The 26,996-nt window shown below is 36.8% G+C and overlaps 2 protein-coding genes across 3 annotated transcripts; one reads left to right on the plus strand and one right to left on the minus strand.

The window, feature by feature from the left end:
- Positions 1-4,828, plus strand: LOC113310194 (protein PTST homolog 3, chloroplastic-like). 2 transcript variants are annotated; one of them, XM_026558786.1, is made up of 13 exons: positions 1-376; positions 469-609; positions 1,079-1,212; positions 1,305-1,883; positions 2,141-2,309; positions 2,478-2,526; positions 2,618-2,668; positions 2,775-2,828; positions 3,235-3,354; positions 3,607-3,725; positions 3,867-3,918; positions 4,277-4,421; positions 4,557-4,828. In XM_026558786.1, exons 1-12 carry the CDS (start codon positions 168-170, stop codon positions 4,373-4,375), a joined length of 1,776 nt encoding a protein of 591 aa, XP_026414571.1. In that variant the 5' UTR covers positions 1-167; the 3' UTR covers positions 4,376-4,421; positions 4,557-4,828. The 2 variants fall into 2 exon arrangements, with proteins under 2 accessions (XP_026414571.1, XP_026414572.1); XM_026558787.1 differs by lacking the exon at positions 2,618-2,668.
- A 162-nt stretch (positions 4,829-4,990) lies between these two features.
- LOC113310195 (protein-lysine methyltransferase METTL21D) lies at positions 4,991-8,255 on the minus strand. Its single transcript, XM_026558788.1, has 11 exons — positions 8,165-8,255; positions 7,973-8,020; positions 7,716-7,782; positions 7,513-7,578; positions 7,153-7,246; positions 6,910-7,026; positions 6,355-6,455; positions 6,184-6,258; positions 5,949-6,041; positions 5,545-5,867; positions 4,991-5,435 (listed from the first exon to the last, which is right to left on the minus strand). The coding sequence occupies exons 2-10, from the start codon at positions 7,984-7,986 to the stop codon at positions 5,553-5,555; spliced, it is 942 nt and encodes a 313-aa protein (XP_026414573.1). The 5' UTR covers positions 7,987-8,020; positions 8,165-8,255; the 3' UTR covers positions 4,991-5,435; positions 5,545-5,552.
- Positions 8,256-26,996: the final 18,741 nt, after the last annotated feature.

Here is a 26,996-nt window from a genome sequence, read left to right on the forward strand (position 1 = left end):
AGAGCAGAGTACATTCAGTACTGGTTGTGTCGCGTGAGCTGCTCCTGTTTTATCCCTCTTGGCTGTAATTCACAAAAACAATCAAATGAAAAATCTCCCTCTCTCCCTCATTTTCTTCTCTCCCTCGTTCTCGAAATTCCATTTCGAAACCCTAATTTTTAATTAAAATGTTAACTGAGAACTCTCTCAGAACTTTGATGGCGAATCTCCGTTGTCATCTCCCAAGTTTTGGTTGCGCTTCTCAGAAACAATGTAATAGTAGTACATTTCTTCACCAACAACTCAGATACTCAATTCTTCGTTTCCCCCAAATTTCTCGACCAAGAAACGTAGTAATTACTGCTACTTCTTCATCTTCTTCAACCAAGAATCCGAGGTTTGTAACTCTTTACTTGGTTTCTTGTTTCTTTATGGTCTGATTGAATTGGGGTTTGATTATTGTTATGGTTTAAATTGGGAATGAGACAGTGTTAAGAAGAGAAGAACAAGGGCGGGAAAACCTGTTAAGAGCAGTTCAGAGCTATGTAATGAGCTTAAAGAATTTGTAGCTTTGGTTGGTCTACCTCAAGGTCACGTTCCGTCTTGGAAAGAATTAACCGAGCATGGAAGGTTCGTTTCGTGGTTCTATTTTCATTTGTTACTTTTTTTCACGACTCTGTAGTTTTTTTGTGGTTTAATTAGGGTTTTAGAATCAAATTTCTAGAAATGAGACATTTAGTAGTTCGACTGTAAAGCAATTGGGAATGTGTTGTTTATTGGGACGGTGGTGCTTGATTCTTTGCGTAGATGTTTGATTGTTAGGGTAAATTTGTCGCTTACATCCGGGTTTGAAAGCATAAAAACCAACTGGAAATGAATCATGAAATTGAAATCTGCATCCAGTGTTTATGTACATAAATCATGTCAAACAATTGGCAAATGTTCGTGTAGGTGTAAATTTTTCTACTGTTTGTATTGATGTAAAATGTTCTGTTACCTATCCGTAAAAGGTATGACGATAAAAAATGAAATCATGTTCATTTCAAGGGATGTAAATTCAATGGATTAATTACATTTTACACTCCTAAAACCCTTACAGGAAGGATCTTGCTAATCTTGTTAGAAGGAGAGGGTATAAGCTTATCACCGAGCTTCTTACGGACTCTCAAGAAAGCACAATTACATCGGTGGAAAATCAGGATGAGAACGATGATTGTGAAAATGTGCTCGTAGGTCTGCATGTTTCTTTTTATTTCTTACAGCATTCCCTACTTCCGGTGATGATTATACTGTTTCTTATTTGTATAGAGCATTGTATGTAACAGGGCCAGATGAAAAATCGGATCGCTTGGCTAAAATAGTTTCCGCTGACTTGGATGAAAAAGATTCAGCACCGAGTGATGATTACAATTTTAGTTGGAGTTCTGTTGATTTAGCTGAAAAAGAGTCAGAACCAAGTGATAACTTCATTTGGAGCTCAACTGTCTTGCCTGAAAAAGAGTCAGCACCGAGTGATGATAATTTTAATTGGAGCTCAGCTGTCTTGGCTGAAAAAGAGTCAGCACCAAGCGATGATAACTCTAAGTGGAGCTCTGCCGACATGGCTGAAAAAGAGACAGCAACAGGTGATGATAACTTTAGCTGGAGCTCTGCTGTTTTGGTGGAAAAAGAGTCAGCACCAAGTGATGGTAAGATTAGTTGGAGCCCCGATGATTCTGCTGAAAATGTGTCGGCACCAAGTGATGACAACTTTAGTTGGGATATTCCATCCAAAGACAATACTGGCCAACCTCCCATCATTGATGATACCCAGAGCTCTGTAGAATCTTCCACTAGTTCATCCATGAAGTTGAAGGATAGGGCAGCAAAATTTGTTCTGGATGGTGTGTTGGATGCAATTGAAGGTATGTTCATTTCACTAGAGAGGACATCATTGGTCATGTGTGCCTTTTTGTTGCTGTGTAATGTTGTCTTTGTTTACATACCGGATTAAAGGTTTGATAAATGATACTTAGTTTTCTTTATGCTATTGCTGTGGATTAAGCTTTATGGTTTTAGAAAATAAGTTAAATAGCAATGAATGCATTTATCGTTCTGGCTCTTCTGCTGGTGTAAATATTGTAGTATTGCTTAAATATTTGCTTTGGTCTTTGGTGTACAGGTGAAGTGTATGAAGGTGAAAGGCTTACGAAATTGGTAGCCGAATCTCCTTACAGCGAAGAGAGTTCAAACTACAAAGCAGCTGAGAGCGATGCCATCTCAACATTTGCTGCAAGTACTGAAGTTTCTGAGCTTGTTGCACCTCCTGCAACAGAATACAGAGGTTACAGGTTAGTCTTTCTGTGGGGTTTCATGTGGAATATAGTTCAGTACTTGAGATTGATCATTTGATCTAGTCATTTTTTGTATTTTGCTTAGGATACTCGTCTCTTTAGTATCTACCACTACCCCCTTTATTTTTCCGTGCACTATCTGAATCATTTGGAATAATATTGTAGGGATTATCTTTTATCAGCTGAAGAATTGGACAGTAGTCAATATAATGAGGTAACTCCTGCAGAAAAATGCTCAAGTTGCAGCATGTATAAACAGACGAGTCTAACATGTGTGCTTTCACATTTTGCATCTGTACTACAAGGCTGGTGAGGGGAACAATCAGGTTGAAATTGATCACCTAAAATTCATGCTGGTACAAACCATATTTGTTTCCTCTCCAGTCTTGGTTACTTTTTCTTTCTTCACCTGCATTTTGAACCATTGAATCTGATGTTAGTCTTACCTTTTCATGTCTCTAGCATCAGAGGGAGTTGGAACTAACTCAACTAAAGGAACGCATCGAGAAAGAAAAGGTAAGCTTGTTTTACAGATTCTGGACACATCACCAGCAGGTGCACCTGCTTTATCTGAAACACTGTTCATTAGCTTTTTCTTCCGTATAGAAAGAGTTATAATTTTTTGAATGGCGTCAAGGAAAGGATCATTCTTTTCTAGGAATGTAACACCACTTGAACACTAGGATAGAGTGTGTAGCGATACACCGCGACAACCATTTAAGTGTTACTAAAGCCCAATGTGATCCAATTGGTTCGTGTACCGTCATACCTGAGTTTTTCCTACATAGGAATGGTAGTGGATACGTAATCGAATGATTATATCTCCAGCTTGGACCTGTGCACAAGCCATACTTTGTCAGCTGTGGTTTGCAATTTTGCATCCAGTTAGAGTTAAGGTTGTGTTTTATGCTATTTTATGCAGATTGCATTGTCAAATCTACAAGCTAAAGCAGAGATGGAAATAAGCAAATCCCAAGAGATCATTATTGCAAAACATGAAGAGTTACAAGCAGCAGAGGAGAGCCTTTCCGGACTAAAAGAGGTGCTGTGGTTTTATATTCTTCATGATTATGTTTTCTTACATTTCTTGTTTGCACATCTTTATATATTTCCGTGGGCCTCTTGTTATTCCCTGCCTAAGTAGCTGCTAGGACAGCTATATACACATGTTTACCAATACCTGAATCTGTATACCCGTATATAGTTGTATCTCGTTTCAGTTCGAAAGAAAAGAGAAATATATATCCCTGTATGTCTATTCTAAATGGGATAATTTTCATAACCTGTCGTCTAGGTTGAGATTGAGTTTTTGGGAAATCATGAAACCGTGGAGGTAGCAGGTAGCTTCAATGGGTGGCATCAACCAATTTACATGGATCCAGTTCCTTCTTCTACCAGTACCATTGAATCAAGGTCTTTACATTGTTATTTCCTTCCGTCCATTGGTTTACTTTTCTGATGTAAAGTGTTCTCTAGATGACATCTGTGTTTTGGTATTATTGAGGTGTTTCCTGATAAGTGTGTCTACTTCTTATGTGATAATATACTGTGCAGGAAATTGAACCTATGGTCGACAAAATTGTGGCTTTACCCTGGAGTATATGAGGTGTGGTCATCTTCCTAAAACCTCTGCTTCACCTATCTTCTTATAGGGTTGTCACTATAATTGACCATATTCTTGTTTTAAAATGGGAAAAATAAATATTTTAAATGCGTACTTCAGTCATATTTCCCTCCATATGGAGTTCTTTGTGCCTACTTTTTTTTTTCCTGTTTCCCGTCTAGTTCACCTTGTCTGATATTTCCCATTTCCCGTCTAGTTTTACCTTGTCTGATAGACAGTTGTTACTTGCTAGTGGTATTTTTTCTAACATTCTGTGTGTTACAGTAGAAAGTAAAAGGGCCTTCAATGATGTGTGTAAGTTCAACCACTGAAATGACTTTACTTTTTCGTTTGTGAGCAGATCAAATTTATTGTTGACGGCCATTGGACAATAGACCCACAGAGGGAGACGACTTCTCGGGGAACCATACAAAATAATATCCTCCGGGTTGAAAGATGATATTGGCCCTTTTGGGGCAAGTGGACTATTATTAGAATATCACTAGGTAAGCATGCCTTTGTGCAGTTACTAATCTTTTGCACCTGCATTGCTATAGCCGTTGTTCTTAAACTTATTATATGGTATATTCAATCTTCAATTAGTTATTAAACTCTTTTCTTATATTTCTACTGCTTGATAGGGAATTCTTGGTTTCTGACAAACCATGTACATAAAGGTAAAAGGTTTCAAAATTATCACCTGTTAGCATCAGAAGGACAGCATCTACGTGTCAGCTCTAACCATACAGCAAAGAGTTGTTGAGGACTGCTGCTGCATTTAGCACTGCAGTTTCTTTGTAACCGTAGAATTTTTGCAGTAAAATTAGCCCTATAGAAGGCCAATTGATTATTCTTTACATCTTATATTCGTCTCACTTGCATGGTTCAAGAAATACAATAGTTATGCAACTTACTGTTGTTGTAGATTGACCTCTATGTGACGAGTTTACATCCAAAAAGCGAACATGTTGTTCATAAACTGATCCCTGATTCCTGAGTTTAGAATTGAAGTGGACTAGCTAGTTTTGGAGCACAATCTTGTATGCTTCACTTGTAAGGCAGGAAAACAACATGATTTGCAAATTCAGCCGTTCCTGTATAGTTTGCCAATGCAAAGAAAAAACAGGGTATTATTACCCATTTTGGTCTTACATTACCACAATCATCGATTTCCTTGCAACTTCTGATTAAACACTTTGTCTACATAGCAGCAGAAAATCCCGCTGCCATGAGTAGAACCAAGAAAGGCTAAAACAACAGTTGACTAAGAAGCACAGAAATGTTGAAATGTCCAGGCCCATTCAACTGGTGACATAATAATAACTCATCTGGCTAACTAATCACTAATGTATGCAAGCTTTGGGCAGTGCCGCTCTCATCTCTAATTCATATGAGAGTCATGCCGAGGAGGTTGTCTTCTACATAGTCGCGAAGGATCCCATTTTCCTAAATGAACATCAAATTGAGCTGGCTAGTGAGCTAGAATATAATGGCACTTGCTTGCAACTCTTCCGACTTGTCTGCAACACAACAATGAAACAGAAAGAGGCAAATAGTTTTTAACTGATGGAAAACTACTTGCAACTCTGCATCGTAGAAGCAAGAAGAAATACTTATACATAAAAACACCTGAAGCTTTAAGTAATCTTGATGTCTCGTAGAAGTCGAGCAGCCATAGCGCCACATCTTCTAGCTTCCCAATCATCAAGTTTCCCGCCTTCAAGTCCTGCTCCTATTTTTCTGTCCTCGAGAACTTCCTTACTCGAACAATCTTCTGACTCATCCACTCCACTGCAACTCTCAGAATCCTCATCGTTTCCATGCTTATCTGTCGATCCAACTTCTGGGACTTCTACATCATGGTGCTGGCCCTCTTTCTCCACTTCGAGTGGTTGAGCCTTTGACCCCATAATGTAAAGATGGATACTGGGATGTTGATATTTATTGTCCATCTGTGTGGGATTTGTTTTCTACATCAGTTCTAGGAGAAGGAATTTAAGTTATGTGAATAAAAATGGGTCAATTCAGAATACCTTTGCTCTCGGGACAGTTTTCACCTCAAAGTTGCTCTTCCACATTTGAAGCATTTGTTCATGAACAACCATGTTTCGAATCTCATATCCCAACTGAGTCAAATTTCAGCAATAAGGAAAATGTGAGTATTAGTCTCGTGATGTGGGATGCATGGCGCAATAAAGATAATCAAATATTCAATATGTAAAATCAACTAGTTGCCAAAAAGCAATATGATCTCGACAAATATATTACCAAGATGGTAGTTTTGGGTCCTGATAAGGAGAATATTGTCTGCAGAAGTGGATCCAAGAGATGCTCCGCATAAACCTTAATCCACAGAGATGAACATTACTCATTGGTCAAGCAGGGAAAGCAACAAGGCTAATTAAGTTTATTATTTCAAAGTTTAAGGATCAAACTTACAACATCAGTCCCAATGATAAAATCAAATGGAGGTTCAACAGCTTTAATATGTTCCTCGTTTCCCCAATCCAGCTCCGCGGCTTTCATAGAACCAAATGATGCTACAAAGCCCAAGAAATTCAGCATGAAACATTAGGTTGTAAACTGAATACAGTTAAATGAGCACGGAATTCATTTTATAGCAGACAAACAGACGGGAAGACATAATTCAGTATTATCAATTCACGAGCTCACCCATAGGCTTAATCTGAAAAAACATAAATATAAGAGGTTCTTCCAGTATTCATTATGAACCTTCAAGAGAACTGATATTTTCAGAAATGGGATGTTTCACCTCTTCCAAATTAATCTTGCCAGTCAATGGCAAATTGAAACAGTGAGCCACTAAACGAAAACTATTTCTTTAGAAGAAGGCAAAAACATTTTTAAGACAACGAATGGCGAATGCTGACAATTAGCAACAGTTTGAGAGGAACAAAAAATGAAGGTTGTGACCTGTATGGCTTGTTTTGTTTTTTTTTGTTTTTTTAAAGATATATTTGCTTTGGATCTTACACGAGCCAAGATGTGATTGCAAGATTCTTGAAGTATTTCTGTCAACGTTCCTCATGAGCAGTGGCAAAACTTCAACCTGATCCGTTGTAACAACATCGCATCCCAGCATCGCCATGCCTGATAAAAGCAGTTGACACCAAATTCAAGCAATGTCAGGTCTAACAAAAGTTACAAGCTGTACCAAATTCCAATATCGTGAATTTGTTTGTTAGTCCACATAACCACACATAATGACAGGCTCACCAAATCCAGCTACTCCACAACCAGCTCCAAGTTCAATTACACGTTTTCCTTTCAATTTTGCAGGGCAAAACCTACCCTTTCTGCAATTTCTTTCCTGGGGCATTTACACCAAATCAGATGTTACTAACTCAAATCTCCATTGAAAGCAGCATAGCTTAGTAACCCTCGCCTCAACAGATTGAGATATAACTCGTAAGCATTGCAAAATAGCAAGACCAGAACAACTTCATTAGGTGAAGCGTTACCAATTATCAGTAAGGGCGTTAGCATATAGCTACAACAGCACTTGTAAAACACAACACACATATGCAACAATAGACCTAATGACTAGACGCTTTTCAAAAGGTTTAAAGAGATTACCAGATATTTGACAAATACCATGGATGCATCCCAGACAGTAGTACCAAGATGTTTGGAATTGGGGTCCTATACCACAACAAAAACCAATTAAACAAATGCCCATACCAAAGAAATACAAAATTATTGATTTCTGATCAGAGAAGACGAATCAAGGACAGACCCAACCAATGACAATGGAGGATGGAGTAAGTAAAATCTAATACCTGAGAAAATTGAAGTTGATGACCAAAAATTTCAAGTGAGATTGCTGAAGTATGGGGCGAATTCAACCTGAAAAATTCACAAATTTAAACAATGTTTCAACTCATTGAAGCTAAATACAGAATTTTCTTAAGCAATTTTTAGTACTTCTAGAAAAACACACAATTTTTTTTTGGAATTTTATACATAAACTAAAGAAGGGTTTTATAGTTTGATAAGTAAAAGAGAAACCTTAGTTTTACAATTCAGAAATAATTACCTGTCTTCCTCCATTATTATAGAGAGAGTGACTCGACTATGTTCGGAGCTGCAGCTCAATCAGATTAGCAAAGTTCAAACTGTTTAGTTTTCAGAATGTTGCAATGTTGCATAAACAAATTTGTTAATGAACCGTTTTGCAAACACAGAACAAACCGTTTTACTAAATTAGGGTTATTTTGGAGGGTCCCACCTCACATTAGCTATTTCAGGCTTGCTGGGTTCTGCAAGTAAGCAACAAGCAACTCTCAAATCCCTGCTGCCTCGCCCACCATGTATGAATCTAGAACGCAGAAGTCGATTTTAGAAGTCAAAAACGAAAAGTTTTTTTTTTTTTTATTTCTAAAAGTCATCATTTTAAGACCTTGTTTGGTTAAAGCTGACTCGGCGTCTGGATCTGAGTCAATCCCTAACTCGCGCCGAGTCAGTAGTCAGACCGTTTGTTTTATATTTTGAGTTAGATCTGACTCAACCTCTGACTCAGATTTAACCTCTGACTCGGATCCGTTTGAGTCAGGTAACAAAATATCCCTGACTTATGGAACTAAACCACTGACTCACATATTTTTGAGTCAGTTGAGTCAGATGTGACTCAAAATAATAGCGCGTTTGGATACAATTCTGCTTATGATTTCTGCTTCTCCAGAAGCAGAAGTCAGAAGTCCAGATATTTTGCTTCACAAAAAGTTGACTTTTCTGCTTCTAAAAGTCGTTCTGAAATTCCACACCCAAACTGACTTCTTGCATTTTGACTTCTAGAAGTCAAAAAGCTACTTCTGGAAGTGTATCCAAACGCGCTATAAACATAAGAAAGTTAGGTGATTTCAGTCAGATCCAGACGACTCAGATGAGTCAGGAGTAAACAAACATGGTGTAAAATTATTTTCCCAAGCTAATTTGTGACCTTTTCGTTTTTAGATGTTGAAAGCTAACTTCCTAAGTGGTATCCAAAAAGAATACAAACATCGATGAAATTATCTTGTTCAGATCCCTTTTCTTATACTATATAAATGTATTATAATTCGAGCATACGGTGTCATGGATAACTTTATAAGAGTATTGAGATGATATGTAAAATCTTACGGATCAAACTAGTAACAACTCCTTTTGCTATAGGTTTTCCTATTATGTCAGTGAAACAATAAATTTGAAGTTAGCAATAAGATGGGACATAGACTTAGGTCCATGGGATGCCTTTTGCTGTAATAGTTTGGCAGTTGGCACATATGGTTAGCAAGATGTGATACGGTGTTCGGAATTAGACGTACCAAATCCTCATCAAACATTTGTAAGAGCCAAACAATTCTGGGAGGAAATGTACAATGCTAAATTGTTGCAAAATGCAACCATCCACAATGTATTAAGACCAAATTTGGACATAAAATGGAAATTCCCTCTTCTATGAGCTCTTAAAATATATATTACAACCAAATGGGACCATGTTACAAGGTTTTCTCTATCATCTATGATTCTAAAAAGATCCTTTTGATTTTACAGGGAAGCAAGGGTAACATGAGCAATAGAGCATCATAAGGATATGAGAGAGGTGCTAGCTCTAATTGAAGCGTGGAAGTGGGCACCATTTGGATGCATCTAAAACAATCGTAGAAGTTAGCAGCAATATTCTCATCATATTTATAACATTTTTTGGCAGACAAAATTGGTTTTGGAAGACGGAACAATCAATTGTTTGACTCTGTACCAATTTCTAAGTTATCTCACTTTAATTATATAACTAAGCAAGCAAACCAGGAATCAATTCCATTAGCTTTCAAATCCAATGCAAGTGCAACATGTTACTTTCGAGGATATTCGCCTAGTTGTATGCTTTGATTATCTGGAAGAAGAAAAAAAAGATAGAGTTGGCCTCTCAGACCAAAAGAGTCACTAATTAAAGTTAATACCTTTTCTTTAATAATTTAAAGATTTCCTATTAAAAAAATACAATTAAGAAATTGCTTAGTGATGTAATGCAAATATGTCCCTAGACCGAATAATCATCATATAACTCAAATATTGACTTGTGACCTAAAAATTATACCCCAATCCAAAATTCCCCCATATTGGGTGCACTGGGATCTCTTTTGATAGCAGTTGTTGTCCTTCGTAAGCATGTAAATCAAAGCACACCACCACCGCTAGAGTTTTGTATAAACTCAAACTTAAAAATAAACAAGAGTTTAGCTCTTGTGTCATTGTTTTGTAGTGTGTCGTCAGTTCTCACATGCTTATTAAGTTGTCTTAGGAATAACTTATGTTAGAACACTGCTCATTCAAAATCGTAAATCATGATATCTCAGGTTTTTTCTCAATGTTAGCTACACAAAACTATATCTTGATTTTCAGTCTACTAAAGTCAAGTTTCAGACTATGATTAGAGTATGGTAGTTGAGTATCGGACATCACCGAAAAACCCTCGAAGATTGAAAACTGAAGATCAAACGAAGAAATTTGAAGAGCTTCATCGATAAAGAGGTATTTGAAGATTGAACCGCCCTATTTACTCACGACATTTAGCATTCTATCTTATGAGACTATGTCGTATGATTTTAGTACATTTGATATTGCAAAGAAGAAATTTTGAGTTAAGCTTGTCTTGATAAATCTCTCGAAATATGATTCAAGCAACTGATGTTTATAGATCCTTAACAATTGGTTGTGAACAATCTATTATTTATGAACTATTTCAGCAATGATGTTAACTATCTATGGCTATTGGGCATGTTTCAAATTGTTTAAAGAGAGTTTTCAGAACTTACTGAAATTTTGGACACAGGGTAGGTACGCATACCCAGTACGCGTACCCTAGTGGTCTTAGTTCCGAAATGGGTAAGGGTAGACATACCTAATACGCATACCCTAAGGTTTTGAGTTCGTGAATGGGAGGGAAGTATGCGTACCCCAAGGATCTGATTTCTTGAACGACTAAGAGTGAACATACCCAGTACGTTACCACAACAACTTGAGTTCATGGACTTATTCATAGCTATGCATACCCTTACACATACCTACCTAGTATCAAACTAAATATATGCTTATAAATTATTTTCACAAATAGTTTGGCATTTCTATAACTCTCATGAACACTTATAAGGCAACTTTATTCACCAAATCATTTTGTGTTAATGAATCATGGTTTAAGTCTTGAGTGTTAATGAACATGACTTTTTCTTGAAAGTTCATATGGCATATTTTCCAAAACGAAATATTATTGTACACAGTACCAGAACCATGTACCATAGTGTAAGTTCTTCTGTGTAATTTCAAGGAAAACTTCTCACATGCTTACATGAATTCCTAATAAGAATTTCATCTAAACCGAGAAAGTGTTTGCTTGAACCACAAGTTATATTAGCTTGAATTCAAAGCTACTTAGAGCCTTGAAAATCTATAAATAGAGAGACTCATGCAACATGACTTTTTAATCCCTAACACTTCTGTGTCTTAGTTGCTTGCTAGAGTCTTCCTCAAAATACCTAGGTTTCCTCTGAGGAACATAATTAGGTTACGACATGAAGACTTCACTTAGGGATTCGTGAAGGTACGACTATATTTTACCTGATAGTTGACATATCTTGATCTTATATTGATCGTTGAGGTTCTCATATATCTTCAATCAGGAACAAGATAAATAGGAATGACAAAGTTCTCTTCGTCTCGGATGTTGTGATTCCTCAAGATATATATCTAAAACTTTTCTTCATTGACTTGTTTATATTGTTCTTGAGAGGTGGTTAGTAATCCTGTTAGAGCTCCGTTGAACCTTCCAAGCGTTAGTATGTCAAGGTTGGTTGTCATATTTTAGTTCAAAAACTCAAGGTCGCTTGATTAGATTACTAGAGTCAACTTCGTTAGGTTAGACTAGGAAGTCTAGAAATATTGAAAAAACTCGTTTTACACTGAAGAACTTGAAGACGTATCGGTATTAACGAACACATCATCCTTTTGTTCGAGGTTAGTAATACAAGTCTTGACATGTTTCAATTTATATCTACGTTGCTTTCAAGTCGTTTATATTGAAAACATAACATGAGAAATTATATATATGAATCTCTAGTATTAGAGACTTGATCATTTCATTATGATCAAAGTGTCAACGAAAAGTATACAAGTTGTATCACAACTTTGGTATATTGAATTACGAAGTATAACGACCATGTTTTGAACTACGTAATTGCGACATAGATATTGTCTTTATAACTTGTTACTATATTATGTAATGAACTTAGGATTCATTCCATGCCTAGAAAACTGTGCTTAATTAATTACATGACATTGAGGAAGTAAACTTGCAAAACTTGTTCGTAGTTGAAAGGGATCAATGGAATTGGTGGTCTGATTTCTATTTGGGATCTAGATCAGGATTGATCCCTATTGAGGATCTTTAGCAGGGTCGATCCCTTCCTTGGGGATCTATAACATGACCGACACCTATTGGGGATCTCTTGCAGGACTGGTCTCAATATTAATCTAGTATCTCTGATTTTTACATACACTTTACAGTTTGTGTGAATATTAGAATATGAGTTGTTATTTTGGAATGTTCAAGATGTCGACATAATGAGTAATTCGAACACACGCTAAAATATTTTCTTTCATTGTTGAAAGATATTTCTTGATACTCAATATGAGATCCCAAACCGAAATATTTGAGAATCTCTTAAATAGGGTTATCAAATTTATATGTTTTATTCTCCCAGTAAGAAAAACATATATCTGGAAGATATATTAGTAGAATATACTTGTATACTATCTAATATTGAGTTGTCATCCATGATGGATTTCGGTTTATTAGTTGGATATTAGATGGAATTAGACAAAACCGAAAATTGGTTTTTATTGCATATATTTGATATTTTCATTTATGGAAATTCTTTGGTGTCCGATCTACCTTGGTCTATAAATAGTGAAGTTTGCTCTTCTTACTAACTCATCCTGACATATGCACTTCATTTTGTAGTCAATTTGGTAGTCGACTAATAGTATTACCCGTATTAATATCTTGGAGAGGAGAGTAACCTAATTAGGCGAAATCTTTTACCTCCGCTAATTTAAAGACTTCCATTAGATAAAAAAGCATCTACATAGTACCGTTGGTGGGAAACTATAATTATATTGTATTTTAGTTTTTCGAATATTGATTTGATCGACTAATAGGGTTTGAACCTTGATTGAACCTAGTTTGATTATTCTTCAAATCCTTCTCTTCTGACATAATAGTTCAAATCTGTCTTTAGAATTGACGATAAGTTTGTGATCATCCATTTTTAACAGAACACGTTTTGTGCATGATCGATCACAAGGGAATCAAGTTTGTTTGTGCAGGTATATTAAAGACATTGAAGATAAGAAGACAAGAAGATTTCTTAGTGGTTTCTGATCTTTGTGATTTAATTCGTACACAAACTTGATCGGCTGGGGTCCGACTTAGCTTTGTTTATCTTGATAGACAACTTATATCTAGTCATATAGATCGACGATCTATCATTTGGAGGTTCTCTTCAGGATTTGAATCTGATAGGTTGTGAACCTAGATATGATTATCTTGATATCCGAGCAAAGGGGTATATATAACTTATATGGAAGAGTCGTTATTTAACTCAACATAAATCTTTGATTTACTTCTTAAGATTGATAGAGCAGTTAATGAATACAGATTAGACCTTTACTGTTTCGGAAGACGATCCAAAGGGGTTAAGTGCATGAAGTCTTCACGGCAGGTAAAGCAACTTAAGATAGTGGATTCTATCTTAGGATTCTCGTGCTCTGGCCAGATTGGTTATAGGCGCAGGGATACTTGAAAAAGCGGGGATCTAACAACCACACCCAATATTTCGTTCGGCAATCTGTATGGACTAACTCTAATATAATTCCAAGAGAATCAACTAGACAGTCAGACTCAATCAAGGAAAAACATCTAAGAGTTATATCTCAATTTCTCAAAACAATCTGCAATCGAACATATATAAATTTGTGAGCCTGATTGGTATGAGAAATAACTTGAACGGTGCCAAAGACCAATGTTCAAGTGTCGATCAATTTCAATCAACAACCAAAGGTCGGATTTACCAATTGATTGACTACGCATAACGTGTGATATTTCAATTATATAAACAAATATAATGCGGAAAAGAAATAACACAGACACCAGAAGTTTGTTAACAAAGAAACTGCAAATGCAGAAAAACCCCGGGACCTAGTCCAGATTTAAATACCACACTGTATTAAGCCGCTACAGACACTATCCTACTACAAGTTAACTTCGAAATTGAATGTATTTGAGCCCTGACCAAGGCTTACACCGATTAATACAGTCGCGTTCCTTACGCCTCTAAATCCCAGCAGGACTCTATGCATTTGATTCCCTTAGCCGATCTCACCCACAACTAAGAGTTGGTACGACCCTTAATATCAGGACTCTGTGGCAGAATGAGCTCTGGAGAGTTTGTACTTGCAATATAAGGTGGACTAGGTGTTTCCACAAATTATTATGCTGAGATTTTTGCAGTATTAATAGTAGGGGAGTGGGCACTTAATCATGGGTTCAATAAACTTGTATTTAGAACGGATTCAAAAGCTGTCATTAGTGCTTTTCAAGGCAATACACTTCCATGGTTTGCTATTACCAGGTGGGAAAGGATTTGTGAAGCAGCCATCTTTTGGGAATTCATTCATAGTTGCAGAGAAGTCAATTTCTCTGCAGATACAATGGCAAAGAGAGGTTCAGTGTTATGCAGAGGTGAACAGAGTATATATGAACAGAAACCTGACTTTCTAGGTTGTTTAGAAGATCCAAATCAAGTGTACTTTAGATTTTGCTAAATTAGAGGTCATATGTGACAGCTTTCCTTTTTGGCACCTCTTTTGTACTACTATGATATACTTCTTGTAAATTCTTGAGTTATCAATAAAATTTTATTGTTAAGAAAAAAAAATAAAGAGTTGCTACGACCCAAAGTCGAAGACTTTATAAATAAATATGTCTCCCACATAAAAGTCTATTATGATAGATAAATATGTCTCCCACAGAAATACCTGTGAAGTTTTTGTTCCGTCTTTTGATAAATCAAGGTGAACAGGAACCAATTGATAATCCGGTCTCATATTCCCGAAGAACAACCTAGAAATATCAATCACCTCACAATAACTTAACTATATGGTAGTATAACAAGTTATTGTGGAGTCACAAAGAATGAGACGAAGAGCTTTGTGATTACTTTTTATATCTTACCTATCGGAGATAAATCTCGAGCCAATCTTAGAGAAGATAGTACTCAATACTATAGAACAAGTAAGATAAGAACACAAAACTACAGAGAAAATAGTTGGGTCTGGCTTCAGAATCCCAATGAAGTCTTTAAGTCGTTAACCTATAATGGTTTTAGAAAAAACCTAGGTTAAAGGAGAATCTACTCTAGTACACAACTAGTATCAAACATGAGATGTGAGGATTAGGTTTTCCAGTTGCTAGAGTTCTCTCTTATATAGTCTTCAAATCAGGGTTTGATAGCTTTGAAACAGAGCAATCAATATTCATTGTTAGATAAAAACCTGATATAAGATTCAAGCTAAGTTTGCTTAAAACCAAAGAAATATCTCTGCACCGTTAGATGGTTTTAGCTTGTTACACACAAATGAAATCTACCTTCATTTAGATATGGGTGACCGTACCTAAACGTGTATATTGAGTTGGCTCAACAATAATTAACCGAAGTTATCCATATGAACACTTTTGTATTAACCACATTCATCTAACACTTCTAGATTAAATGATAATCAAATGAATCTAATTGTGTTACTCATATAGTTGTTCAATTGTTTATATTCTCATAGAAGTATACAAGACACAATTGAAACAAAGTCGGATTGATTCAAGAGAACAAATTCATGAACATTAAGCCACGGTTTGCAAAGATTGCATTCCTTAATTTATATATGTATTTGTTCATGAGTATGAAATCATACTTAACCGATTTTAGAACGTAAACCAACTCATTTAGAAAACGGATACGCAAACTAAGTTCCGGACTTTGGTCTTGTCCGACAGTTCACAAACCGGTATGCATACTGTCAGCCCGGACCTAACTCAGGTAGAACCGTTCGCATACTGGTATGCAAACTTGGTTCCTGGACTTTAATAGCTAAAACCGTTCGCATACTGGTACGCAAACTTGGTTTCCTGAATCATACCACAATAGTTTGCATACTGGTATGCATACTGTGCTATATCAGGATAATGGTTAATTGTTCTAAACTCTCATTTCAATCATTGAAACATCCTTAGAAGACGACGATAGCTGTCTCACACAAACTATTAGCTTATAAGTAATTTCCACGTGATCGAATGATCAATACGAAATATTTCGAGTCGACATCAAATGACTGTCTCACACAAATCATGTAAGATGTTTCAAGGCATTTTTCACATGATCATCTTTTGACTCATTATTTAGTTTCCAAAAATTTTCACTATCTAAAGCAAAAATCTTCCAACACATATTTAGAGAAAGATATAAGCGAGTTAAACTCAGCTCGAAATATCAAATGTGTATAATGTAAAAGTCTATATAGCTATACGACTTAGTCTCAATAGGAGATAGAATAGAATAGACTTTTGATTGATAGATAAGTTTTAGTCTCCATATACCTTTTGTTGATGAAGTTACTCCAAGCCCTCCTCAGTAGATCTTCGCCTTCAATCGATGAACTCCGTGAAGTCTAAAGCTCCACTATACATTCTATCCTAGTCCGAGACATAACTATAAGTAAACTAGAAATCAAGACTTATAGTTTTGATAACCTAAACTTGACAAACAATCTTGAGATACAATGCTTGCGAGTTCGACCGAGAAGTGCTATAACAATCTCCCTTTTTGTCAATTTTAGTGACAAAACTATCAATCCATATGGATTACAAAATAAATAAACTTTGTAGATTCTAATCCAACATGCTTTATTTCTTTGGTTCTTCAACATTCCTTGAATTCTTCGTCACTCAAAGTACTCCAGTGATTCTAAACGTGTTCAACTCAGCATCATTGTTGTTGAAGATACGTATCTATAACAATATAAAAACAGTTGTTCTCAAATAATATTATACGATGTCATATTATTATTACACAACATCAAAGTTCAATTGTATCACAACTTTGACAATAATACTACGGTGATATGTATCTCTCCCCCTTAGTCAATACTTCATCTCACAATGAAAACCACTCCCTCTTACATAATTATCCGTAAACCATATGTATGTAGTGTGAACTACAAAATAACTCTCCCCCTTTTTGTCAATATAAATTGGCAAAGGTATGAAAACTAGCGGGATCATAATGAAATTCTCAAAGAGATTGTTCATGACTAAAAAAGAACATATCAATTTGGTTTCGATGAATTCACATAGTCGAAACTTAGTGTATTCATCAAGGAGTTTATATAGATACAATAAAACTCCTACAATATTCCACAGCCGCACTCTCCACAAAGATTTGGAAATTAAGCACAAGTTCAATTAAGAACTCTCCCCCATAGAAAATGTCATTCCGGAAAGAACAACAAGAGCGACCATACTTTTATGAGAAAAGAAGGATTTCCTTGGATATTAACAAATCACATGAAACATGAATTTGTATCCTGAAAAATAAATTAACCACAAGAGATCCTTAATAATTAATTTAATCGGAAACGATCAACATAAGAAAAACTTACGGAGCCATACAATACTTTCACATAGAAGTGGATCATGGAAAGATCATTAATACTGCATAATATTCAAAGTTCATTCTATTTTTTTTATCAATATTTGCATAAAGATATAATAGACTTAACTTTTGACATATATGAGATAATTATAGTTCATGGACGTAACACACATATCCCATAAAATTTTTGCAATATAAAAAACCATAAAGATTAATACTGCAAAATCATGAAAAAGCGGGGGTCTAACAACAACACCCAATATTTCGCTTAGCAATTTGTATGGACAAACTCGAATATACTTTTAAGAGAATCAACAAGACTCAATCAATTAAAAGTATATCAACGAGTTTATATCTCTCTCTTGATTTGATTTCCTCAAACAGAAACTACGAGTACTAATCAAATACAAGGAATAACTTGGATGGTACCAAAGACCAATATCCAAGTGTTAATCAATATCAATCAACAACCGTTAGGTCGGATTCTCCAATTGATTGATCTAACGCACAACCTGTATTATTTCAATTATAAAGATAAAACAATATAATGCGGAAATTGAAATAACAAAGACACCAGAAAGTTTGTTAATGAGGAACCGCAAATGCAGAAAAACCCCGGGACCTAGTCCAGATTGAACACACACTGTATTAAGCCGCTACAGACACTAGCCTACTCCAAGCTAACTTCGGACTGGACTGTAGTTGAACCCAATCAGTCTCCCACTAATCCAAGGTACATTTGTACTCCCTACGCCTCTGATCCCAGCAGGATACTGCGCACTTGATTCCCTTAGCTGATCTCACCCACAACTAAGAGTTGCTACGACCCAAAATCGCAGGCTTTGACAATAAACAAATCTGTCTCACACAGACAAGTATATCAAAGGATCAATCTGTCTCCCACAGAAAAACCCTAAAGTTTTTGTTCCATCTTTTGATAATAATCAAGGTGAACAGGAACCAATTGATAACCCGGTCTTATATTCCCGAAGAACAGCCTAGATTAATCAATCACCTCACAACAATCTTAATCGTATGGTAGCAAAACAAGATGTTGGTGGAATCACAAACAATGAGACGAAGATGTTTGTGATTACTTTTTATATCTTGCCTATCGGATATATCAAATCTCAAGCCAATCAATTTGATTGTACTCGTACGATAGAAGATGCAAGATCAGATCACACAACTACGATAAAAGTAGTATCGGTCTGGCTTCACAATCCCAATGAAGTCTTTAAGTCGTTAACCTGGTTTTAGAAGAAGAAAACCAAATGTTAAAGGAGAACCGACTCTAGTACGAAAACTAGTTGGTGGGCCCGGAGATGTGTATAAAATTGAGCGTAATGAAACGCGGGCCTACAGTAATACCGCAAGTGCACGGTCGTCAGTTGTAGCTCGTGCAAGTACGGGTCGATCCACAGAGATTGGGTGTGTTTCGGAAGTGTTTTAGCTAATTGGGTTCCTAGATTTGCTTTGGGTTTAGAAGCCTTTTGGCTTAAATGGGGTTTTGAGTGCTAATGGGTTTGAATGCCCTTTGAATGAATTGGGCTTAGTGGGTTTGTTAAAGATAAAATGAACTGAGCTTGGGCTCAGTTATCTTTGAAGTGCAAATGGGCTTTGGTTCTAGAAACTGGTCTGAGCTTTGGGCTCAACAGTTCAACTATGACTTGGGCTTAACAGTTCACTAGGCTCTGGCCTTACAGTGAACTGAGTCTTGTGCTCAGTTGTTCACTTATGAATTGGGCTGGGCCTTAACAATGAATTTGACTTGGGCCTTAATGAACTGGGCTTTGGTTTTGGTCTTACAGTTGGGCTCAAATTGTGCTCTGGGCTTTTGGAAGTGAGCTTTGGGCTTGAGTGCACAACAGAGCAGATGCAAGCAGTAGCAGCTGGGCTAACAACAGTGCTGCAACAAGGGAAAACAACAGCTGCAACAAAGAATGGCAGCAGGAGAGGAAGCAGCAGTGCAGCACAAGCAGTGCACAGGGCCAAGAAAAGAAGGCAGTACTGCAACAGCAGCACAAGGCAAGGAGTGGCAGCAGCAGTGCAAGAAAGGCAGCAGCAGCAGAGGAAGCTACAGCAGCAACAGAAGAAGTGGCAGCAGCAAGGGAAAGCACAGCAGCACAAGTGCTGCAGCAGCAATTGCAACAGTAGAAGAAATGCAACAGAAGTGGCAGGAGGGGAAGCAAGTAGTAAAGAAAATGCAAAACAGAAAATGCAGATGAAACAAACAAGTGAAAGAAAACAAGACTAACAGTTGAAGATGGATTTATGGATGACAGGGAAGGTTGATTATGGATGGGAACTAGGGGTTGAATTCACTCTAACTTTTACTATGTATTCTCCTATAGAAAGTTAAACACAACTATGGTATTATTTCCAAAGAACTAATTGTCTTTCTACAGCACAACTAGTCAAGGGATTATGAATTCAGCTTGAGTTGCAGCTTATCAGCAGCTCATGAACCTAACTACAAAGTATACTTGGCATACATTGTGAAAGTGAGGTGATGATGAGCTAAGTTCAAGTTTTTCCTAAACCTGCTTAGCCTTCTAAAGCAATGTGATCAATGTACTATACAATAAGACATTAGAGATTCATCAAGTCCCTAGCATGATGGTTTAGAACATGACAAACATTACACTAACATTACAGGGCAGTGAGCATAACAGTGAACAACATGGTGAACTAACATGACAACATTCATATAAACAGAGAATTAAAACCAAGAACAAGAACAAATGCAATTAAAAGTAAAAGTGCAACTAACAGGAACAATTAAAATTAACAGGAGCATCACACATTAAACATTAACAGTGCAATTTAAAATTGGAATTAACCTAACCCAAATTGGGTGGAAACTTGGCTAGTCCAAGAACAAGTTTTAACAGTGATACCCAACCCTCAATTTATACCCAGACAATAAAATTAGGGTTTCCCCCAAATTACAAATTAGGGTTTTCTTAAATTAAACAAAATTTAACTTACAAACTCCCAAAATCTGCTCGACCCATGCCTCCTCTAGTCCTTGATGCTCTTCCTCTGCTCCTATTGTCCCCTAATTTCGAGTTATTTTACTCACCCCAAAACCTAGGGTTTCAGAGGTTGTGAGATGAAGAAAATAACTAGGCTAGGGATATGGGGGTGTTGTCGGTATGGAGATAGTAGTGGCAGTGATGGGAGGTGGTGGAGTTGCAGAGCTCTGCAACTGTCGGGTGAAGGAGATGAAGTTTTGGGGCGATGGGTTGTTTGGGTGGATAATAGGATTCGGTGCTAGGGTGTGAAGCGGGATCATCTGGTTCGATGTTTGGCGAGCTGAGACGCTGGATATGGAGATGGTAGGTAGATCGGACGGCTAAGAGAGAAGTTTGTAGCGACCGTTGGATGTGTAACACAACGAAGTCAACGGTGCTAGATTAGGTTAGGTGCTGTAGTGTTGGGCGGAATCATCGGGATTTGATGCACAGTGATGAGGTGACCGTTGGATGACAAGATGGATCCAATCTGACGGCTCTCATGGAAATGGGTATGGATAAAGGAAATGGATTTGGGTAAGGGTTTTGGGCCTTGGGTATGCCAAGCCCATATCTTCTTTAAGAACAATTCTTCCTTCTTGAGCCCATTCCTAGCTTTTTGGTCTTGTGCGCAACATTCTTCGCGGCTTCCTTGCGTAATTCCTCCCGGCTTTTCACTACTTTTTGCTCTTTTTGCTCCACTTCATCCAGACTTTATTTATTACCTAAAAATGCAAAATTAAGTAAGAAAAATATTTATTCTTGAAAACAATGAAAATACAGAATATGGGATAAAATGTAGAATTAATGCGCAAAAGATGAGTTAAATGCCAACAAAAATATATATATGCACTATTTGGCACTCATCAAATACCCCCAAACCTGAATTTTACTTGTCCTCAAGTAAAACAAAACTAAGGAAATCCTAACTATACCACTGTCGCTGGTCTCTCGAATGCATTTAGCGTATGCACTAAGCCTTTTAAACCACTAAGTGTCCCTAGTGGACGAGTTGAAGTCTCGTGAAGGTTTACCAGAGGTGTGCCTACAAAACCTAAGGACAAAATATAGCTCAGATTCCATCAAATGTGACATGTGCAAAACAGTTAAGCTCACAGCAAAATGGAGATGTCAATCTAGCTATCGAAGGCACAATCCTAGCACTGATAACAAAAAAAGACATGTGATAAGAGTGTAAAGTGTATCTACACATGTGTAAAGAAAGATCTGAAGTTATGACTACTAATCACCAAGAGATAGTTTCTCAGGCTAAGAACTGAGGTCGAAATCTAGCTAGCTGTCCGGACTTTACGAGAATTGTGAATGAGTTGGAGGTATTTCACAATTACTCGCGTTGTACATCAATGGCATACACCCTCCTTGCTTATTACAATGAAACAACAAAATGACTATTTACATGACTCTTATTTACATTGACTATTCTCTTTTATTTTTGGAACAAGAGATGATGGAATTGATAAATACTTGAATTTTTTTTTTTTTTTTGAATTTTTCTGATTTTTTTTCTTTTTTTTTTCTGAATATATACATCGTTTTTTTTTTTTTTTTTTTTTTTTTTTTTTTTTTTTTTTTTTTTTTTTTTTGAACAAGGAAACACTTTTGATACATATACAAAAGGAAACAAAAGATTACATGACACTTTGCAAGAGGTAGCCCTTTTTGATGCACCCAGTTAAATTCGATGGTTGTCTTTCTTAATGTAACCTCCACCTTCTATCCCAACCAACCAAAGAACAAGCTAGTCAAGTTTCGTTCAGTATTCTAAAGTGATTGGCAATCGTAACTTCCTATCAAACACCTTGAAGATCGAGGCCATACATGTATTGGTAGATCGTGCGCGTGCAAATTCTTATCACTATGTGAATTGTGCTAGAATCAGGGTGCCTAAATATCTAGACTAAGACTCCTAATAAAAATACATATTTGCACAAGAGTCAACATTTCAAGGTAAATGAGCTCCATTTTTTATGATTTTTCATTTTTTAATTTTTTTTGAATTTTTTTTGATTTTTTCAAAAGAAGAAGGAGTTCGTTTTCAATTATAGCATATTATCATGGTATCTACTCTATACCCCCAAACCTAAACTAAACATTGTCCTCAATGTTTCAAAATATGGAAAAAATAAAATGCAACATATGGAAAGGGACATGCTGAGTAGAGTAAAAGGAGAGAGAATACCCGATTTCGGCGAAAGCAGAATTAAAACTCCGTTATTCAAGGCAAAAATCCAACATATTTCAGCCGAGATCATATTGGATTAGCAAAATATATACAAAAGAACAAAAGGGTTTTTAAGAAATTTTATCTACTGGATTATATACAAAAAATTCACCATACACTAACAATCTAAAGAGTTGAGGATCAACCCAAAAGACAAAGTGTAGAGACAAAGAAAGTTCAAAACACTAAAATTGGACTTAAATGGGAGTGAGAGTGAAAAACCGAATGAATCACCCCTAAACCTAAATTGTTCAACAGGTTTACTTTTAAGCACAAAATTTTTAATTTTAAGGGTTCAGGATTCAAAAGGTCTAACTCATAATGGACTGTTTTCGGGATGGGCAAACATGCAATTTCCAACTGTGGCTCTTTAAAAGTGTTATATTTTGAAGCAAAATAGTCCAAGAGGACTTGGGAAGCACACAGTTCCAATCCTAGATTAGGAATTTTCAGAAAAATTGGTTTTACAATATTGGTACAAACCAAATCTAGGTTGGGTGGAAGGCCACAGATTGTGACTTAGGTAGAAGAATAGGCATATCATTATCAATCAAATCAAAATCTTCTAACTCATCTACACATGTCACATCATGCTCACAATCATCAATCAAATTGGCAAGATCACAATCAGAATTATCAACATCATCAACAGATTGATTTTCATGTATCGGCACATCAGGGGAAACATCACATGGAATACTAGAAGAAATATCATGCATTAAGGTCGGGGCAGAGAAGCCTAATGTATTTGAACCCAAAGGTTCCATAACATTTTCAGTATAGACATGTTCTTCTAACATAACATCATAATCATCATCATCATCATGATAGGCATTTTGCAATCTAGGATAATTTTCAATCCTAAGGTCGGAGCTATTACAAGAATAAAACTCTAATTCATGGGGATGACTCATATCATGTGGTGTTGTTCCTGTTTCCCTAACGGATTCCCATTGATGGGTTTTCTCTGCAATCTCGGCTAAAAAATTCCATGCATCATCCACAGATTTATCAATAAACTCACCATTACACATAGACTCAACCATGGTTCGAGATTTAAAGTCTAGTCCCTCATAGAGGATGACGACAAGTCTCCACTTCTCAATTCCATGGTGCGGACATTCACTCAACAAATCATTAAAACGTTCAAAATAGTGAAAAACAGTTTCCTCATCCAATTGGACAAAACAATTGATACTTTGACGAATAGCGATGGTCCTGTGATGGAAAGAATTTTTGGAAAAATTGATTAGTGAGTTGTTCCCAAGTGGTGATTGATTGTGGTCTCAAACCGTAAAACCATGTTTTGGCCCTTTCCTTTAAAGAAAATGTAAACAAACGCAATTTCAGAGAGTCTTCGGACATATGATCAGGTTGCATAGTCCGACAAATTTGTTCAAACTCTTACATGAGTATAGGGGTTCTCAGAATCGAACCCTCGAAATATAGGAAGTATTTGTATCATGTTTGCATTTATTTTAAAAGGGTTATTGGTTTGAGGTAAGACAATACATGATAATGGAATTTGTATTGATGGATACATGTATTCATGGAGAGCACGAGGTTGGCCCATTTTGAAATGACACAAAGCCCACTATTTGGTTTTAATGGGTTTTAAAAAATTTGGTTTTTGATGGGTTTGGATTTTTGGGAAAAATTTGGTTTTGGTGGGATATAAAAGAAATTTGGTTTAAAATTGGGAGCAAAAGAAAATTTTGGTTTTTTTTTTTTTTTTTTTTTTTTTTTTTTTTAAATAAAATGAAGAAAATAAAATTTGGTTTTTGAAATGGGAGCAAGCCCACTGTGCAAGCCTCTAATGAAATGGAAGCTGCGGCCTACGAAAATTCAAGTTTTAATTTTGAAAGTTTAATTTGGCCCAGTTGGTTAAGGCCCGACGTTTGTTTTTAAAACTTTGGTTTCGAGGTTCACTTACAAGTCCACAATCAGTTATAAGCTCAGCTGGGTTTAAACCCAGAGTCTAAAATACAAGTCCAATGAAAGAATTTAAACAAGCCCACACAAAATAAATACAAGCCCACAAATTAAACAAACAAGCCCACAAATAAATTATTACAAACCCAAAATAGAAAAATAAAAAGCCCAAAAAATTGGGTTAATTATTACAAGCCCACAATTAAAAAATTGGAAGCCCACAGGTTGGGTTCTCTCAATGAATGGGTTTAGGCTTACCTTTTTAGCACAGCCCAGCTGCTCTGATATTGTTGCAAAAACCCAGTTGGGTTTTGGTTCTTTTCCTTGGTGGCGTCCCAGCAGAGGAAAAACAGGTTCAGAACAGCAGGTCCAACAGCAAATGAAATGAAGCAGATGCAGATGCAAATGCTATGAAATGAAATACAAAATAGCTAAAAAACACAGATAAAACACAGCACCAATCCCCGGCAACGGCGCCAAAAACTTGGTAGGCTTCTAAAAGCGTATAGAATTATGATGCGATGAAAAACGGGCCTACAGTATTCCCGCCTGTCACGCGGGTGACCCGGGTTCGATCCCCGGCAGCGGCGCCAAAAACTTGGTGGGCCCGGAGATGTGTATAAAATTGAGCGTAATGAAACGCGGGCCTACAGTAATACCGCAAGTGCACGGTCGTCAGTTGTAGCTCGTGCAAGTACGGGTCGATCCACAGAGATTGGGTGTGTTTCGGAAGTGTTTTAGCTAATTGGGTTCCTAGATTTGCTTTGGGTTTAGAAGCCTTTTGGCTTAAATGGGGTTTTGAGTGCTAATGGGTTTGAATGCCCTTTGAATGAATTGGGCTTAGTGGGTTTGTTAAAGATAAAATGAACTGAGCTTGGGCTCAGTTATCTTTGAAGTGCAAATGGGCTTTGGTTCTAGAAACTGGTCTGAGCTTTGGGCTCAACAGTTCAACTATGACTTGGGCTTAACAGTTCACTAGGCTCTGGCCTTACAGTGAACTGAGTCTTGTGCTCAGTTGTTCACTTATGAATTGGGCTGGGCCTTAACAATGAATTTGACTTGGGCCTTAATGAACTGGGCTTTGGTTTTGGTCTTACAGTTGGGCTCAAATTGTGCTCTGGGCTTTTGGAAGTGAGCTTTGGGCTTGAGTGCACAGCAGAGCAGATGCAAGCAGTAGCAGTAGCAGCTGGGCTAACAACAGTGCTGCAACAAGGGAAAACAACAGCTGCAACAAAGAATGGCAGCAGGAGAGGAAGCAGTGCAGCACAAGCAGTGCACAGGGCCAAGAAAAGAAGGCAGTACTGCAACAGCAGCACAAGGCAAGGAGTGGCAGCAGCAGTGCAAGAAAGGCAGCAGCAGCAGAGGAAGCTACAGCAGCAACAGAAGAAGTGGCAGCAGCAAGGGAAAGCACAGCAGCACAAGTGCTGCAGCAGCAATTGCAACAGTAGAAGAAATGCAACAGAAGTGGCAGGAGGGGAAGCAAGTAGTAAAGAAAATGCAAAACAGAAAATGCAGATGAAACAAACAAGTGAAAGAAAACAAGACTAACAGTTGAAGATGGATTTATGGATGACAGGGAAGGTTGATTATGGATGGGAACTAGGGGTTGAATTCACTCTAACTTTTACTATGTATTCTCCTATAGAAAGTTAAACACAACTATGGTATTATTTCCAAAGCACTAATTGTCTTTCTACAGCACAACTAGTCAAGGGATTATGAATTCAGCTTGAGTTGCAGCTTATCAGCAGCTCATGAACCTAACTACAAAGTATACTTGGCATACATTGTGAAAGTGAGGTGATGATGAGCTAAGTTCAAGTTTTTCCTAAACCTGCTTAGCCTTCTAAAGCAATGTGATCAATGTACTATACAATAAGACATTAGAGATTCATCAAGTCCCTAGCATGATGGTTTAGAACATGACAAACATTACACTAACATTACAGGGCAGTGAGCATAACAGTGAACAACATGGTGAACTAACATGACAACATTCATATAAACAGAGAATTAAAACCAAGAACAAGAACAAATGCAATTAAAAGTAAAAGTGCAACTAACAGGAACAATTAAAATTAACAGGAGCATCACACATTAAACATTAACAGTGCAATTTAAAATTGGAATTAA

This window comes from Papaver somniferum, chromosome 9, assembly GCF_003573695.1.
Source record: "Papaver somniferum cultivar HN1 chromosome 9, ASM357369v1, whole genome shotgun sequence".
Lineage (NCBI taxonomy): Eukaryota > Viridiplantae > Streptophyta > Magnoliopsida > Ranunculales > Papaveraceae > Papaver > Papaver somniferum.

Bases quoted from the DNA above. Each gene is read 5' to 3' on its own strand.
- LOC113310195 (XM_026558788.1), bottom strand. The intron at 7,027-7,152 runs GTGAGCCTGTCA...TGCTTTTATCAG, and splicing joins TTGTGGAGTAGCTGGATTTG to GCATGGCGATGCTGGGATGC. The intron at 6,259-6,354 runs GTAAGTTTGATC...CTGTGGATTAAG, and splicing joins TTATCATTGGGACTGATGTT to GTTTATGCGGAGCATCTCTT.
- LOC113310194 (XM_026558786.1), top strand. From the start codon at position 168: ATGTTAACTGAGAACTCTCTCAGAACTTTGATGGCGAATCTCCGTTGT. The intron at 1,213-1,304 runs GTCTGCATGTTT...TGTATGTAACAG, and splicing joins TTGTGAAAATGTGCTCGTAG to GGCCAGATGAAAAATCGGAT. The intron at 2,829-3,234 runs GTAAGCTTGTTT...TATTTTATGCAG, and splicing joins AACGCATCGAGAAAGAAAAG to ATTGCATTGTCAAATCTACA.